Source organism: Zophobas morio, unplaced genomic scaffold, assembly GCF_036711695.1.
Source record: "Zophobas morio isolate AGI-343-1 ecotype UQ-CSIRO unplaced genomic scaffold, CSIRO_AGI_Zmor_V1 ptg000007l, whole genome shotgun sequence".
Taxonomy (NCBI): domain Eukaryota; kingdom Metazoa; phylum Arthropoda; class Insecta; order Coleoptera; family Tenebrionidae; genus Zophobas; species Zophobas morio.
This window is the reverse complement of record NW_026972112.1, coordinates 12,237,553-12,254,331: the sequence shown is the minus strand read 5'-3', so window position 1 is coordinate 12,254,331 and position 16,779 is coordinate 12,237,553. Positions and strand designations below refer to the sequence as shown.

At 32.4% G+C, this 16,779-nt stretch overlaps 2 protein-coding genes across 6 annotated transcripts in view; one reads left to right on the top strand and one right to left on the bottom strand.

Moving 5' to 3' along the window:
• LOC135124645 (uncharacterized) overlaps positions 1–5,203 on the top strand; it is a 231,819-nt gene extending 226,616 nt beyond the window's left edge. Inside the window, exons 4-10 of one of the 5 annotated variants that reach the window (XR_010279817.1) lie at positions 2,771–2,959; positions 3,619–3,931; positions 3,984–4,456; positions 4,509–4,613; positions 4,669–4,776; positions 4,825–4,928; positions 5,119–5,203. Coding sequence is in view for 4 of the 5 variants with exons in the window: in XM_064049868.1 (XP_063905938.1) it covers positions 2,771–2,959; positions 3,619–3,931; positions 3,984–4,456; positions 4,509–4,613; positions 4,661–4,776; positions 4,825–4,928; positions 5,119–5,133 (1,315 nt within the window). In the remaining variant the exon portion in view is untranslated. Of the gene's footprint in view, positions 1–2,770; positions 2,960–3,618; positions 3,932–3,983; positions 4,457–4,508; positions 4,614–4,660; positions 4,777–4,824; positions 4,956–5,118 lie in introns of those variants that run through there. The other 4 variants (XM_064049868.1, XM_064049869.1, XM_064049871.1 and 1 more) reach the window with 4 other exon arrangements.
• Positions 5,204–9,367: 4,164 nt separating this feature from the next.
• Positions 9,368–10,964, bottom strand: LOC135124125 (nucleoporin SEH1). The gene is made up of 6 exons (XM_064048992.1): positions 10,746–10,964; positions 10,534–10,690; positions 10,221–10,482; positions 9,935–10,168; positions 9,724–9,881; positions 9,368–9,669 (listed from the first exon to the last, which is right to left on the bottom strand). The coding sequence occupies exons 1-6, from the start codon at positions 10,854–10,856 to the stop codon at positions 9,485–9,487; spliced, it is 1,107 nt and encodes a 368-aa protein (XP_063905062.1). The 5' UTR covers positions 10,857–10,964; the 3' UTR covers positions 9,368–9,484.
• Positions 10,965–16,779: the final 5,815 nt, after the last annotated feature.

Below are 16,779 nucleotides of genomic sequence, written 5' to 3'. Positions count from 1 at the left end.
TATTGCTCATTTCATTTGGCCCCCTCCGCTATCCGTGATGAATGTTCGGCCATGTATTACCGTGTCACTGCAACAGTGGACAGCTTTATTGGCAGGTCCCAACCAATGTTCTCAACTTTAAAGCGGATTTTATACCGATGGATTGAACTTTACAAGGAACAGATGTGATTGCACCCACATCGACTTGGACAAAATGAAATCTATAATTTTTGTCGTAAGTACAAAACCGACCCAAATTGACCCAGTGTCTTCTAAGAACTTTATCGAAAATCCCAACTGATCGATAATTTAATTGTTAAAGCTATTGTAGATTCAGGTTGACAATTTTACTGTTTTTACTAAAAAGTAAAGCCGAAAAATACTATAGCTTAACAAAATATTCTTGAGTTTTATTTGGACAGTGAAAACAAACTACAAAATGGAACAAATCAGGAAATCACCTGCTCATTTTACGATCTTTCCGTAGTCGCATTAAGAATAGTAAGTGGTTCTTTCCTTTGTCTAACAGCAAGCGGTAAAAATTGTCTAACTGATGAGAAAAGGACAATGTGAATGAAAACAAGTAATTATTCAGTATGACATAGAAACACCAACTGGTTCCTTATTCTTATTCGTAGAATTGAGATTTACGTCCAATAATGTATCAAATAATTGAGATACCAATATCATCATTTTATTCGCATATTATAGTAGTATTCCTTCATCAAAATGTTCATAGATAATAATAAGTAGACTTGAGGTACATAAATGCTGATGTTGATAGTCAAAAATTACATTAAGCACTGAGTTTTGTGTATAGTCTACTGCAAAAGAAACAAGACGTATTAATTTTGAAATTAAAAAGTACATGAGTGAATTTAGCAGCACTACGCTCTTGGCATTTTTATCGAATAACCATTACTTTGTAATTAATTGTTGAATTTTCTGCAGTCTTTCGATCTTTTGAAATGCTGTGTACACTCTCTTAATTGTATTGTTGCTTAAGAATTTGTAAGCTGCCTGCGATTGGTCAGTTTCCTTTAAAAACAGCCATTTCTCTGGTCAAATTTATATGCCTTGAATGACATGGCTCAAACTGTCTTCATTTTTTTCGATTTGAAAGCAAAATTCGTAATGCAAAAATGTTTGCAAAAACATCGTTCTATGTGGTGTTAATTATTTTAGGAAATTAATTTTTGAAAGTTAATTACCTACAGTTAACATAAATTATTAACCATATTATTAGCGTGTTTAATTATGAAACTGTTTGATATTTAGTTGTATATTGTTAACTATGCTTCTAACAATAACTGTCAAATAACAAATAATATGGTTAATTATCTCCACAAAGCCCTACTATCAAACTCGACCTGTGTTGAAAATCAATAACGTGATTGAGGGTGCAATATGTGGCCCTTGCAAATGCAGCAGCTAGCCACTTTCCCATGTTACCACCAACTGAGACCATTTGTGAAGTGTAGATTGGCTAGACAAAATACGAGAGACTACTAAAAATCCATTCCTCCTCAATTGTGCTTTAGCAAGTAAGAGAACGTATAAGATGCGGAAACAAATTCATTCCAATAAAGTATTTAAGTTAACTAAAGAACCAAAAATGCTCTAGAAATCTTTGAAATATTGACATTGTACTTTTTATCGATTATATTTATAGTATACACATATGTTCCATGAGAAATAAACTTTAACAATCGTTGTTAAGTAAAAAATCAAATGACACTTTTATATCATCATAATGATTGGAAAACGCATTTGTCAAGAAAACACTTTGTATGTTTACAACTATAATGAAACCGTACAATTCTTAGCCATGACACTATGTAACTCATACTTATTTTGTTATTCTATTTACTCAGACGTCCCAACAAGAAAATAAAACCTACAAATTCAGTTTTAATGGTAGCTGTATTCAATAAAAAGCAAATGTTCTCGACACAATTTAAATTGATTAATTACAACCTTTATCCGTCTCCGGCAATAAGATATTTAAAATGAATAATACGATCGGCAAGCTTGAAGCTAAGTAGATAGTACAAAATACTTAATGCTCTCCTCGGATTTAACAAAGCAATATTAATTTCAACCACGACGTTAAAATCGTCAAAGTTTGTACATTTGTCATTCGTATATTACGATTTCATAATATCGAGTTCGGTCTGAGTGCATATTGTTGAAGTTTTGTTTCGTTTTGTATCCCCAATAAAATTAATCCTGGCTTTTCTTCATGGCTTTGTCATAAAGAATTACTAAAGTTTCACCAAGTTTTATTTATGAAAGCCACAGATCATACAAGTTACTGCACTGAATAAACAGTGATTTAGCAAGCGACAGTTGTTGATAGATCATCAAACATGTAACAAAAAGTTGCAGTCAACGCAAACACAATTTAAAAATGAACTCAACTTCGTTATGGAAACACGTAGATAAAAGTAAGATAAAATGAAATAATCAAAAGCTAAAATTAACATTTTTGAACATACGCCCTCTCAGCAGTTGGTATTTGATTCGACCATTTTACCACCATTGTTCTAACACACTCTAAGTAGTGGTGTTCCACTTTCAGACCAACACATAAGGAATCAACTTGGAAAAAATTAAATATTTTCAGAATCTTACAATAGGTTCAGTGGATTTTTTTCCCAGTAATTAGGATTATTAAAATAAAAGAGTGAACAAAAAAGTGGAGTAATAATTTTTTATTTGCATTTAGTATTGGCATCGTAATTTTATTACTATTATAAATGAAACACTTCAAAAATGCTATTATTTCCAGAGACCTAAAAATGGAGAACGTAATACTAAACGCTACTCAGACTCAAATAAAAATAGTTGATTTTGGACTAAGCAATGTGTGGTCAAGCAGCAATCCTCTCAGGACACATTGTGGTTCCCCAGAATACGCAGCCCCAGAACTTTTCGTAGCTGGAAGAGAATATGGACCAGAAGTAGATCTTTGGAGCCTGTTAGTAAATTTTTGATAATTTTCAATAATGATAATAGTATATACAAATTTCTTAAAATTTATTTGCATTCCGGACACGGTGTGAAAAATTACAGACGGTGTATATACTGTTGTAAAATTAAAAATAAAATTATACGCTGCAGGGTATAATAAGTAGAGAGCGGATTTCTGTCGGGCTAGGCAAGGCCAAACTCGGTACGGCTCGTACGGGATGGGAATTCATTGCAGTTACGAGCTGCACATCGTTTATTTGCGATTAGAATAACGCTGCTTCATTGCACTTTGCTGTTAATTCCCGTTCTCATTTACTTAGACGTTTGATTAATAAATCGTTAATTGTATTTATGGAATAAGTAACGATTAAATTCAGTGATTATCTATCACCCGCTACTGAGTCCCGGCGATCCAGCGCGTCCCCACCTATAATCGTGACGTAGCCCGACAGAAATCCGCTGTCTAATAATAAGATATGCGAAGTACCGAAAGACTAAAAAAAATCAACAAAAAAGAATACGTGTTTACCATTTTTCCTCCAAGAATAAATAGAAAACTGGATTTATTTAATAATAATTTTTTCATTTTACGAGTATAGAAAAGTACCATAAGTTCTTCAAAATTTTGAACAATCACAATAATAAAAAACTTAATATTTTTTGCAGAGGTATAATTTTTTATGGAATGATGGTAGGACAACTTCCATTTGTGGGTGGTAGGAAAAACCAATTATCATCTCAGGAACGTAGAAAAAAACTTGTAACACAAATTAACCGAGGATTAGGATCAACACAACGACAAGCTTTGGCTCCGCTATCTCCAGAATTTCGAATGTTATTGCACAAATTGCTCACAGCAGATCCAACAAAAAGAATAACAATTAAAGAACTTCTTATACATCCATGGCTCACTGAAAAGGGAAAAAAGTGTATTCAAAAGCATCCACTTAAGGACTTGGATAATGTTGTGCAAACAAAAGTAATATATCTACCCAATGTTGTGTACTTTAATTTAAGTTGTATCATTCTAGATAATAAAACAAGTTGGTGAAATATTTCACACAGATGAGTGGACAGTAAACTCAGAGTTACTAAAACATCCTTATGGTAGATTAGCTGGAGTTTACAACATACTTAAATTCAAGCATATATCTGACCAATTTCATCTTGAACAAATTTCACCAAATATTCTACGTAATAAAAGAATCAAATCTGCGGTTGCAACTGCTCCTAAACCAAAATCTGCATCCGTTGTAAAATCACAGCATACCCTTTACAATCAGTGTATAGTTTTATTAAATAAAGTCTCAAAACAAGAAATCGAAAACAGAGCGAAAAGTGCAAACCCGGCTCTGCTTCTTTCAAAAAATGTTACCAAATTATCAAGAACAAGAATTGATCATCTGCAAACAACGAAGAATCAAACAAACCAAACTTATTCGAAAACTAATTCTGTAGTTGCAAATAGGAAAATTCAAAATTCTACACAATTGGCAGTTAGAAAGTACCTATGTTGACTGATTTCGTTTTCATAAGTTCTCAAACCAGTTTTCCAGATTACCTTCGAGAATACAAATTACTGATAACAGTCCAACTTCAAACGTAAGACGTCCATGCACGACAGGAACAACTCAGTATGCGAGATCTGTTAGAAAGAGCTGGTAACTTTTCACGAGCTTATCAATTTGCCTCGAATAATGAATATTAGTGCATCAGCAGGAACAGCGATGACGGAAAGAGTAAACAACCGAGACTTTCAACGGCGCCAAGTATGTGTGAATCCAGCAGGAATGGGGGACTGTCCAAAGAGCAGACCTTCCAGCAGTAAGTAACTCTATTTCAAATAATACTGATAATATACCGCCTATTTAGCTGTTCTTCGAAAGTTGAAATCAAAAGACCCATTAGCCAATGAACCTATAGCAAGATCTATTGCTGGGTATTTAATAAAAAATGTTCCGGAATATATGTTCACTGTAAGCACGTAAATACTGGCACATGAGGTAAGATGATTTATCGGATAAATTTTCTTTAGTGACGACTTTCGTGTAATCAATTTTGTGAAAATTGTACACAAGTAATAACAGATGAATATCATCTGATAGACCATCCGACCATGCAGCCGACAAAAATGCATTAATAAAAATAGTAATAAATTTGTTTTAGCGGATGCGGAAATAGTAATGGCCGAAGACTCATTTCTTTCGTGTCGTATTTGCATCTAAGTGTAGGCAAAATATATTCTCGTGACATTGTAAAAAATTTATAAATAAACTATTTTATAATAATTTTAATTTGTCTACTTTTATTATAAAAAAAACACAAAACATGAAAATTCATTTAATTTGCTTTAAGGAGTGTTCATTTTATTAAACGGACACCTTTAAAGGAACGCCATTTTTCTAATTTTTAATCTAAATTATTCTAGTTTTTATATATGAAAGCTTTAAGTTGTATCTATTAAATGCCATTTTTGTTTTCAAAATAACGTTATTTCTTTTTAAAATGAAGCGAATCTCCATTGGGGCAAGAAAATTATTTTTGCAAAAGTGATGCTACGAAAAATTTCCGTTGGGGGGACTGCCTAAAATAACTAAGTGTTCAAAATCAGCAGTGTTCCAAATAATCAAAAAGTTTGGGGAGTTTAATACTTTAGAAAATTTGCTCAAATCCAGACCGAGAAAAGGCCCGCTTAACGAAAATATTGAGGAAAACATCATTAAACTGCTAAAATTAACGAAATGTATGTCTGTGCGGGAAATACCGAAGAAGCAAGGGGTTACCGTAGGTACTGTCCAAAATATAAAGACTCGGAATAACATTAGAACGTATTAAAGCAAAAAATTCCAAAAAGAAGCGAAAAGCAGCGCATACAGTTTCAAAAAAAAAAGCAGGAAGTTATAAACAATTTTGGTCAGGAACAAAAATCGTTGTGTTTTGATGGACAACGAAACGAAGGTTAAAATGGACTGCAATACACTACCCGGCTCCCAGTTTTATAATGCAGTCGTAGGGGAAGATGTCCTCGATGACATAAAAACAAAAAAAATTGAAAAGTTTGGGAAAAAAGTCTTAGTGTGGCAACCGATTTGTTCTTGTGGGCTAAAAAGTTTTAGTTTTTTTTTACGATTGGAACAATTGGGGGCGATGATTACAGGAAAGAATGTATAAAAACGCGATTATCGCCTGTTTATCGCAAACATCATATCCCTCCATCGTTTTGGCCAAATTTGGCTTCGGTTCACTACGCTGGTGCCAATCAGGAGCTTCTTAATGCCAATAATGTACAGTTTTTAAAAAAGGAAGATAAACCACCCAACTGTCCTGAGCTTCGTCCACTTGAGCGATAATGGGCAAATATGAAAGCAGTGTTAAGAAAAGATGGCCGAACAACATCATGACTTGGAGAATTTAAAAAAATGTGGCCTCCTGCTACGAAGAAAATCACAAACAAACCTGTGCAAAGAGTGATTCGCGGTGTTCGCGCAATAGTTAGAAAATTTTATAGTTTCTGAATATAATTGATTAGAGAATAAGAATAATTATTTCATTTAACATTGTTAAACATGTTTATAACAAAAAAAATTAAATTAGCCCAAAGTACTCGAATTAGTAACAATTTTTCAGTGTCCGCTTTATAAAATGAACATTCCTTATTATTGTATACAATGAGGTAAAAAGAAATAGAAAACTGTAGAAAAAAGAAAAAGTGAAACGAGAAAATAAATAGAACTAATTTATAAGTAACTGAATGAAAAAGTAGGTTAAGTCTCACAATAAAGACTTCCATCAATACAAAAACCAGTATCAATATTTAATTTATTTACATCCTATGGAAATACGATTAGTATTACACTGCACGTATCTGAATTGACACACTTGCTGAAATGTTGAGCGGAACATTTTCAAATGGGAAAACTCACTGGAAATAGAGGTATAGTGCTTGATTAATGCACTACTATTTTTGGAGAAATGTTTGACTTTTTGTTTTATTCGTTTTTATGCGATTCATTGTGACTTAAAATTCTGAAAGTTTAACATGGTGACATTTAAAGAAAATGTTGAAATCAGTCAAAAATTTGAAAATAATTTTTTTATAGGAAGTAGAAAATAAAAAAATGCCCCTTTGATAAGACCTTAAACAAATGTACAATAATTTGTTTCGTCTGAGAAATACCTCAACTTTTTGATTCAAAATTTTACTAACTTATAATAATAATAAAACTAAAGTTTCGTTTAATTTGATACGGGCTATCGCTAACGAAGTATTAGCCGAAAACCAGTGGATGCAATGGATTTCACTAACGCATTCCTATTTTAATCATGTAATAAATACATATAATCCTTAATTCATTCCGTAATTGCCACACTCAATTATGACTTATTCAACCCTACTCACTACGGTTGTAAACTATAACTAGGTTTTCTAGAAAGTTGAATCTCTGCCGTCAGCTTAACAATTCACAATTGTAATGAATATGTAGTTACTTCACAGCATTGTTAATTGCATTAAAGTTCCACATATGAATGTACACTAAAATAAATTAACATTTCACAAAAAATAAACACAAAGACATATTCCAAAACAAGCTTTTATTAGGGTTTGGTTTCTAGTATTGGCAGCCTTTAAAATTATAGCAAAATTTCAAGCAACCCTTGTACTTCGCTTTTCAACTCACCATTATTAACTTAAATCTGCGACAAATAAAAGTACGAAAAAGACGTCACGGAAGCCATGTAACGTACTGGTCATAAAATACTGAACTCTAAAACTTACATCAATATCACTAAACGGGTTTACCACATTACGGACCTAATCTCCAAACAGATAGCGCATAAGTTAAATTTGCAACGAAAAATTGAAAAATGTCTGTAATTGGATGACAATTATGTTGCCCAAAATTAAAATTCGACAAATCCACAATTATCCGTTCATAGTTTTGTACCAATAATGATAAATTATTTGCATTATTGCTTCCCGAATACATTCCGAATATAAGCCAAGGAAGTATTGTAGCTGAGTCCGTCAGCCGACTGGCTACTTTAATATTTTCTTGATGTGTAATGACCTCTAGAGTACGAAAGAATAGTTTTCTCATTTCCGTCTGTCTGTCTGTCCACCCTCTGTGTCGATTTTTGTTAGACAGATAATCTCCGAAACTACTGGAGCGATTGTTGTCAAATTTTATATGTGTATTGTGAATATCATTAATTAAATGGTAAAACGATAACCAAACTTTACTAATTATCCCCACCAACGATGTGATGATGTCGTCCCAAAATTGTATGTGGTAAATGGGTTTAATTTGTACTCCTATAAACTAATGATGAATTTATCCGCGTTGAGTTTTTACCCGAGTCATCAAGATTTTTGGAAAAAAAATCATAATTGTGTATAACAATATTTTCAATTTACTTTTGGATCTGCAAAACTGAATGATTTGAAATATTTCAGACGTTTTAAATTTATCGTAAGCATGGTAAATTTTTAATCAAAATATACTTGTTAATCCCCTCCAAAAAATTCATGACGTCACTTCAAAATTTTGCCGAATACTATCTAAAATGTGATGAGCCCATACCTATTTGATTTTTTTTAGAATTGCTTATACCGGTGACTCAAAAAAACTAATGAATGAGTCCATTTATTTTATTGATTAAATCAGAAACGGCTCACCCTATTTTCCCGAAAATTTGAAAATACAGCCAACCACTTTGAAATATTTCGTAAAACCACTTTAAAAATTACATTTTAACTAATGACTTTCATTTGTCTCTTTTTGTAGCTAATTTGTACATCCTGTGTCAATAGTGAATAATTCTTTAAATAAAAGAACAGTCACTAGTTAAATGAATAATTCATAAGTTTTTTGTCGGTCAGTATATTATTCGCAAAATAAAATTTTATAATTTTTCCAAGAAGCCATATTTGTTCGTCTGTACGGGAAGTTCTGTAAATAACTTTTAAATCAATTTTTACATAACTGGTGTTCAGTAGAAAAGGTCACCAAGTTGGCCTTGATTCTTTTTAAACATTGTGTGAAGTATGTCTACAATGTGGTCTAGAATAAACCTAACGTTGAATCCACGACACTGACAGCACGGAAATGTCTATTATACAGAACAGCTGTGCAGAACAGTGTAAATTAATAAAACACATGCGTTTTACGATACGCTTTTTCTTGAGAAAAGCAACGCCAAATTGACCACATTTTCAATTGAGCACGCATTATAAACATTAACACTTACTAATTAATTCAATGTACAATGTTTAATTAGGAAATATCGTATTTTCCTTTTAAAAAGGACAACAAAGGGTAAAAGATTTTTTTGTTTTGCGCAACAATTTTGAGTATGTTCACAACTGAGTTTTTTTTTTCTATACCTTCCTCATTGCCCCACACAAATAAGACAATTTTTAAAAAATTAGGATATTTTATTTTAATTACTGGCACACTTTTACCAAGTATGCAACTATAAATAAAAAATGTTTTACAACGTAAAGGAAATTTTTCACACCAGTGTGGTTAAGTCAATGCCATGGTACATCTCTTGGTTGTGAAATGGCACCTAGTTTTATATACCTTGCCGTTTGTGATGCAGTTTGCACTGATGACCCAAGTGTAGAACTTACTGAAGAACGATGTCCCTCATTGGGTACCTGGGATCCATCACCTCTTAAGACTGCTATTGGTTTCCATGAATTTATATAATTCACTACAATATTATAGATTAATTTGAATGTGAAGAGGTGTACTTAAATAATCTTACTTTTGAACATTCTAACACAGCCATCATCACCACTTGAAGCTAAAATCGTTCCTGTTACATTCCAACATACTCTCCATACAGTGGAATCATGATCATCAAATTGAGCAACTGTTTGGGCATCTAATTTTGTTATTACATTCTGCAAATTTGGATTATCACTAAAAATGTAACATTAAAATTTAGAACTTCTTTGTGAGTGTGAAGATCTTACTATACATGAGTTAAATTAACAATTTTTACATCTTTGGTGGCAACAGCTAAAACATGAAAACTCCGCCCAAGATTTGGCGAAAAAGAAATATCATATACAGGATCCGTAATATTGGTAATTGCGTCAATTTTTGTCCACCTCCTGCTACTCTCACTATAGACATAAATGAAAACTTTAACCCCATTTGCAGGATTAGGATCATCACTTCCTACAGCAAGCATTAATGGGTGCATTCTGCATAAAAAACTCATAAATATAACTATGTTTAAAATTATTGAGATTATACTTCGACAAGCTGGGATTCCAACTCAAGCAGCTACAAGGTAATTTACACTGAACTTCATACTGTAAGGTCCACTGACTGAGATTCATAACATCGGGTGCTTCATAAATTCTGATGATTCCTTCAGCTGAACATGTTGCCAATTGTAGACCCTGAGTTCTTGGCCCAAACTTCACATCTGTGACTGAGGTTCTTGAATCAACCAAATTAGTTCTTCGTACCCAGTGTCTTGTACCTCTTTCACCTGGACCCGGAGTCTCACCCACTAAACAGCAACATTTAAAAAACTAAATACTTTTATGAATGAACTGCATACCAATTTCCTCCCAAACTGCTGCTGTTCTATCAAATGAGCAAGTAGCCAGAACTTGGCCGAACTCAGGGTGTGCCCATGTAACTTTCCACACTGAACCACTATGTGCTTTCCAGCTGGACGTTAAGGACCATTTTCCGTCACTATTTTGATCCCAGACCTACGCAACCACCAATTTAACATATTTTTTAAGACGCATTTTTCAAAAGTATAACCTTAACGTACTGATCACTCGAGCAAGTTGCCATTCTTTGGCCGTAAAAATCGTACGCCACATCATGAATTAAATCTTTGTGTTCGGCGGTTATTTCCTGAGCTTCGAACATATTGGGCAAATTCACAACATTCCACTAGAAATTAACACCGAAAAAATTGCTGAAATTCAAAGCAATACAACATAACCTCCTCAATGTTAAATATTTTTGGCGTTTGGAATCTTGCGCTTGCGCAGTTAACATCCTGGCTAGCGAGCCACCAACGGTAGTAATCACAGGCGTTTAAGATACCGGCGATTGTCCACAGCACAGACCTTATTTTGAAATAAAAATGTTTGTATTTAAATTTTAACTTTATTTATTGAAGTTCAAAAAAATGTGATATATATATTATATATCTTCACAACAATCAAAATTTCTCATCTTCTGCAATGGAGAGCATTTTGAGCATCTTTTATAGAAAACAGAAGTTTAATTGTGGTTTAGGTTGTTATTTATTTATTGTTTAATAATTTATTTTGTCATTTCAAACAGAAAGAAAGTATAATTGTGCTGTATCAATGAATTCATGAAAAAAAACTCTCTTCAAAAATGTATTAATAATAATATGATAGTGCCATTTAAAAAAATCAAGAAGGGCTTGCATCTCGAAAACAAATGAAGCAAAAACTTTTTTTAATCAATAATAATAATTAGAACACAACTTCTTGTACCCCTATACGTAATTTCAGTTGATTTATACAACTGGTTCTCAAGATATTTAATCGTTTCCATACATTCTAGCGACCCTAGGGTATATTAGCAAGTTCCTCAGTGTTATCCTATATCTGAAAAAAAAGGAGAAAGGTATACGCCAAAAAATCATTGATTTTAACCGATGAAAATGTGGCTTATTTACTTTTAAACGCTCAAGATGAATACCATTTGTACGAAGTATGTATATTAATATTTTCCAGACGCATAATTGAAGGTATATTTTATAGGTCATTCTTATTGTTGGTGTTTCAGGAGCCTGTAGACACCAAAAATTAATTTCCTTATTGACGACTAACGTAGAAGATCATGAAAAACAATTTTCTGGAAATAATTAGAAAATATATCGAGATTCGACCGAAAATAACGTCCCATAGCAGATTTTTCGTTAATTACCAGAAAAGAAAATGTACTACCCAACCTGTGGTAATCCACAAAGTTGGTCGTGTTCCCCTGTATTGTTTCCAACATTTCGTGGAACATCTGCAAGCCTTCTGGCGAATTCTGCAGGAAGTATGAGTGATACCATGCGTCATGGGGGATGGTGCTGAGCCAGTGTTGTGGAAGGATATGTAGACGAATCCGAAAGGACAAAAATTAATATCGGTACAAAAATTTTAGGATAAGCGGGTCCCTCATCTAAAGTTCAACACAAGGAAGTCCAACAAGTACATCAGTCAATAGTACCGCCTTCTTCATATAAGCAGTAGTGTTAATTGTGTGATCAATATTAATAATAACTGTTACTCTAATAATAATTAATTAATTAATATTTGTAACTTGTTCGATTTTTTTCTGATTTCAATAAAAATTTATTTTGAAGTTAAATATTTATAATTAAAAACATTTGCAAGCGGCTGTTTTATTTTATTATTACGGACTAGTCCATAAAGAGCCACTTAATGGGCGCTAAACGATATCCTAAAACGTAAATTATATTATTATACAATCGGGCATATTAGGTTTTTAAACGAACTTAAACACTTATCAGCTATCACAAATCTACAACAAAACGTTAGTGAGTGTGTGTACTAAACTAAAGCCAAGGTTAAGACCAACAGACTGTTCTGTGGCGGAAATGACAAAAATAGCATCGTAGTTTATTCGGCACTGGTTAGTACTGGCCTGATAAAATTGTCAAAGTGAGCATGCGCGGTAAAACGCGTTTTTTTGAAAATCGCAATAAAAGGTGCTTGCATCGATGCCAAAAATTTACATTGCTGAGATAAGACGCACTCTCTCTGTTATATTCATTCCTCCATGCTTCCATTACACAACACGCATTAAGTAACTTCCGAAATTTGGCGACGTTGGTGGTGATGAAGTTGTGATGGAAAGTTTGTTGTTGTTTCAATTTTAATTTATAAAATAGTTGCCTGAAAATAACTTTAATATTTAAAACATACAAAATAAAATAGTGTTACGTAAATAGCGGTCATTTATAAACGATGTTATTTGACAAGGCCATTTTGTTACTTACAGTTCAAGGTAAGAAATTTAGAAATTATATTAAACAAAAATAATAAAATATATGTGACGATATGAACAAAAACAAAAAGTAATTCTCCTTAAAAACTTTTAGTATAATAAAAAAAACTTATACAAAACTAGAGAAATATTAATTAACTATAATTTTTAAATTTTTGTAACCTTTGAACCTTCTTTGGGGTTATGGAATTTATAATTTTAAAAATTTTTGATATCAAAAAATTTGGAATGCTTAATTTAACAAAAACCATGTTTAAAAATTCTAGTTTTCGATATTGATGAAAATGATATAAGAAATATTATTTTTGCCTGGAGGATATCAAATCATAGTCATATTGATCATCTTCATCATCTTTTGACTTACTATGGTCCACACATTTCCCTCGGTCCATCACCTTCGTTAAAATTTTCCAGAAATATTTCCTCCTTATTGTTTATTGGCTGCGCAGGTGTTACCTGTGCTTTTTTCCTTTTATAAAAAATTAGTCGAAGGTTATTTCGACAGAACTTCCTCCGCTCAATACAGTACAAGAAATTCTGCTTCTTTGAAAAATTATAAAATTTAATTTTGCGATTTTGGTTAGTGATAATCTCTATAAGCTGAAAAGCAGTGGCGTAAATGACACTCTGCAGCCCTCGCGCCCCAGGGGTGTATATTCCAAAGCACCATAAGTCAAACTGGTTATTGTATAAACTCAGTTCACAGCTCCATTATGGCAATAATGGACAGTAATAATCCTTGCGGTTCGAGTCCATAGTCAGTTTAACTTATAAGGGTGGTTTGACTTAAGCCGCTTAAGTCATAAAAGTTTTACAAGGTGTATGGCAAATGCCGCAATTATTACGAATTTTGTCATATATATCATTTCAAAATAATTAGGTATAAATAAGTTGTACGCCTCGAATATTTTTGTCTATAGTAGTGTACTTACTATCCCACGGCTTACATATTTTTCGAGCAAACCTGATCCAAAATATACAGATTTATTCACGTTTGTTACAAGCTGAGCCAGCGCAGTGTTGCCGTGTTTAACGAACACGATAATAATACGTAATAACAATAAAATGAAGGCTTTTGTTTGCCTTTTAGATGAGGATGGTTTGCGGTAACGCTGTGTTGATTGAGATCGGTAGATGCGTAAGCAACTTTCGTGTAACGGTCAAACAAAGCAATTGCTGTCATCTTTCTTTTTACTTCTAAATGTAAACTAAGGAAGTACTGTAACAGGATCCAGCCGACGAATGGCTACTTTAATGTTTTCTCGACATTTTATGGCCCCTAAAACATGAAAAAGTATATCTTCCGTTTCTGTCTGCTGTCGTCTTTGTCGATTTTTATTAGACAAATAATTTTGGAAATTACCAGACCGGTTGTCAGTTTTGTATGTATGTTAGGAATATCGTGTAGATGGTAAAAAACTACTAAAAATTTGTTTCATCATCCCCACCAACAATGGGATGACGTGTGGTTGATTTTTTCAAAAAAAAAGTCAAAATTGTATAACAATATTTTGCAATTTATTTGAAACTGGAAAACCGAACGTTTTGAGATCTTGCAAGCATTTTTAAGGTATAGTAAACATGGTAAATCGTCAATCAAAATTTGTTTGTTTATTCTCTCCCAAAAAATTAATGACGTCTCAAAATTTTACCGAAAAAATCCTGTATAAAATATATACATTTTTATATTTATTAATGTATTTATAATTTTTAGTATTACTTATACAGGGTGACCTCACAAAAAAAGGAAGAGTCTAGTTGTCACCAAAATTGGTCGATTATTTTATATTACGTCCGAATCGTCATCCGGAGTGCTACGAGCTGTCTCCAGTCTTACAGAAAAATTTTAAGCCGATGTCGTTAAACTTAATTAAGAAATTTTTTTGGCAGGCATTTGCATAGACGAAGATTCACGATTCCTTCCTCGTATATGGGCTAAACGTTCGATATCTTTTCAATTAACATATCGTGAATCTTTTCGTTCAAACAGACATTTATATTAAAATTAGTAACGAATTTAATAAACATGTCTGATCATGCTCAGCAACATAACGTCATCTCAAAATTTTGCAAAAGAAATAGTACTTAAATTTTATAAAATGAGACTTCTCTCTATACACGTGGTTTCTGAATCGGCCTTAATTTTTTATTCTGGACATCCGGATTTTTGGAAAAAAGTTCAAATTTTATAATAACATTTTACAACTTAACTTAGAAATTGCAAAACCGAATGCTCTAAAATCTTACAATAGTTTTAAGGTTATCGTAAGCATTGTAAATCACTAACGAAAATTAAATTTTTAGCCCATCAAAAAATTTTATGACGTCATTTCACAATTTTGCTGAGTAAAGTTTATCTAAAATGTGGAAAAGATTTAGGGAATCTACAGTTTTAATTTACCAGTTATTTATATTTTCAGAATTGCTTATAGTTAGCTCATTTTTACAAAATTTTGGGAGTACTATGCTGTTGTTATTAAAATGTACTTATCCAAATTGATATTGAGATTGAAAAAAAAAATCAAACTCTATTCGTCACCTTAGAACTGGTTTGCCGCATATCCAGATCGCGTCCGAGGGATTTTCGCCTCTACTGCTTGGTGCAGATTTGCCGCATGTCGCACTTGGGCGAAGCGAAACATAGTTTAGATTCAGTGCTGATTTGCCGCATGTCCAAGCAGAAATCGATACAGTACCGTTATCCGTTTTTACGTACTTCCTTGCTGTTTTGCTTTTCAGCGTTAGGTTTGGGGTTGGGAAAGAAATCGTATTCAACTTCACGCGCAGAACAATAAGAATAATGTGAAATAAATAAAAAAGAGACTTAACAATTTTGATGAATCTGAAATTAAAAAAAAGCAACTGTAATTTGTGCAACTCTTTTTCTGTTGTTATAGATGTTACAAATATTTTCAAATTATTAGTTTCGAAATTTTACAAATTTAAATTTCAAATAGATTTGTTGTTCGATAAACAAATAATTTAATTTTTTACTAAACAGTAACATTTTATTAACGATATTTCTACATCAATAATCACAAATAATAGATACATTTTTAATTTTTTAAATTAAAATGTTGTAAAAGTAATATGAAAATTAAAATTTCGAAGCAAAATCTGTTTAGGTGGATTTTGCTTCGAAATTTATTACTGGAACGTTTACAAAAATCAGCTTTTGACGTAAAATGCTTGCAAATTTGAAACAGAATTGGAATGTTTCTTGACAATCATGCCTAATACATTTTTGACTTGTATCTTTTAAAAAGAATTATTTCCGAATTTATAGCTATTTACAATTTACGACTTACTTCAAGAACAAATTCCGTATTAGAATTTTACCTATAATAACTAAATAGATGTATGTTGTTAACTTATATAAGGTACCTTACATCGAAACGAGTAATTTGTTTTTTAATATGACATTGCCTTTCTTTATCATTCTATTTGTCTAACAATTATTGTTGTGCAATTATACGCGTGTAAATAAAAATAACTTTACAATAACTTATTTATGGGTAAATTTTTTTACCAATTAATTTAACTGGATGGTTATATGTAATGGTAATAATAGCCGCATAAAATTCACTCACTGTTTAGGTATACCAGATATCAAAAGCTATTAAATCCAAATGTTATTGTTTATTTTTTTTATGTCTCGAGCGCAAGCTAAGGAAGTATTGTAATCAGGTTTATCGGGCGACTGGCTACTTTTATGGCTTCTCAACGTTTCATGACTCCTATAATACGAAAACATAGGTCTCGCGTTTCCAGTTGATAAAACGCTGACCAACAT

What these genes read in the sequence shown, in the direction of transcription:
- LOC135124125 (XM_064048992.1), bottom strand. Translation starts at nt 10,856, where the DNA reads ATGTTCGAAGCTCAGGAAATAACCGCCGAACACAAAGATTTAATTCAT. An exon ending in TGGAATCCCAGCTTGTCGAA is followed by an intron (nt 10,169 to 10,220) that starts GTATAATCTCAA and finishes TTTTTTATGCAG; the next exon opens with AATGCACCCATTAATGCTTG. An exon ending in GTTAATTTAACTCATGTATA is followed by an intron (nt 9,882 to 9,934) that starts GTAAGATCTTCA and finishes TTACATTTTTAG; the next exon opens with TGATAATCCAAATTTGCAGA.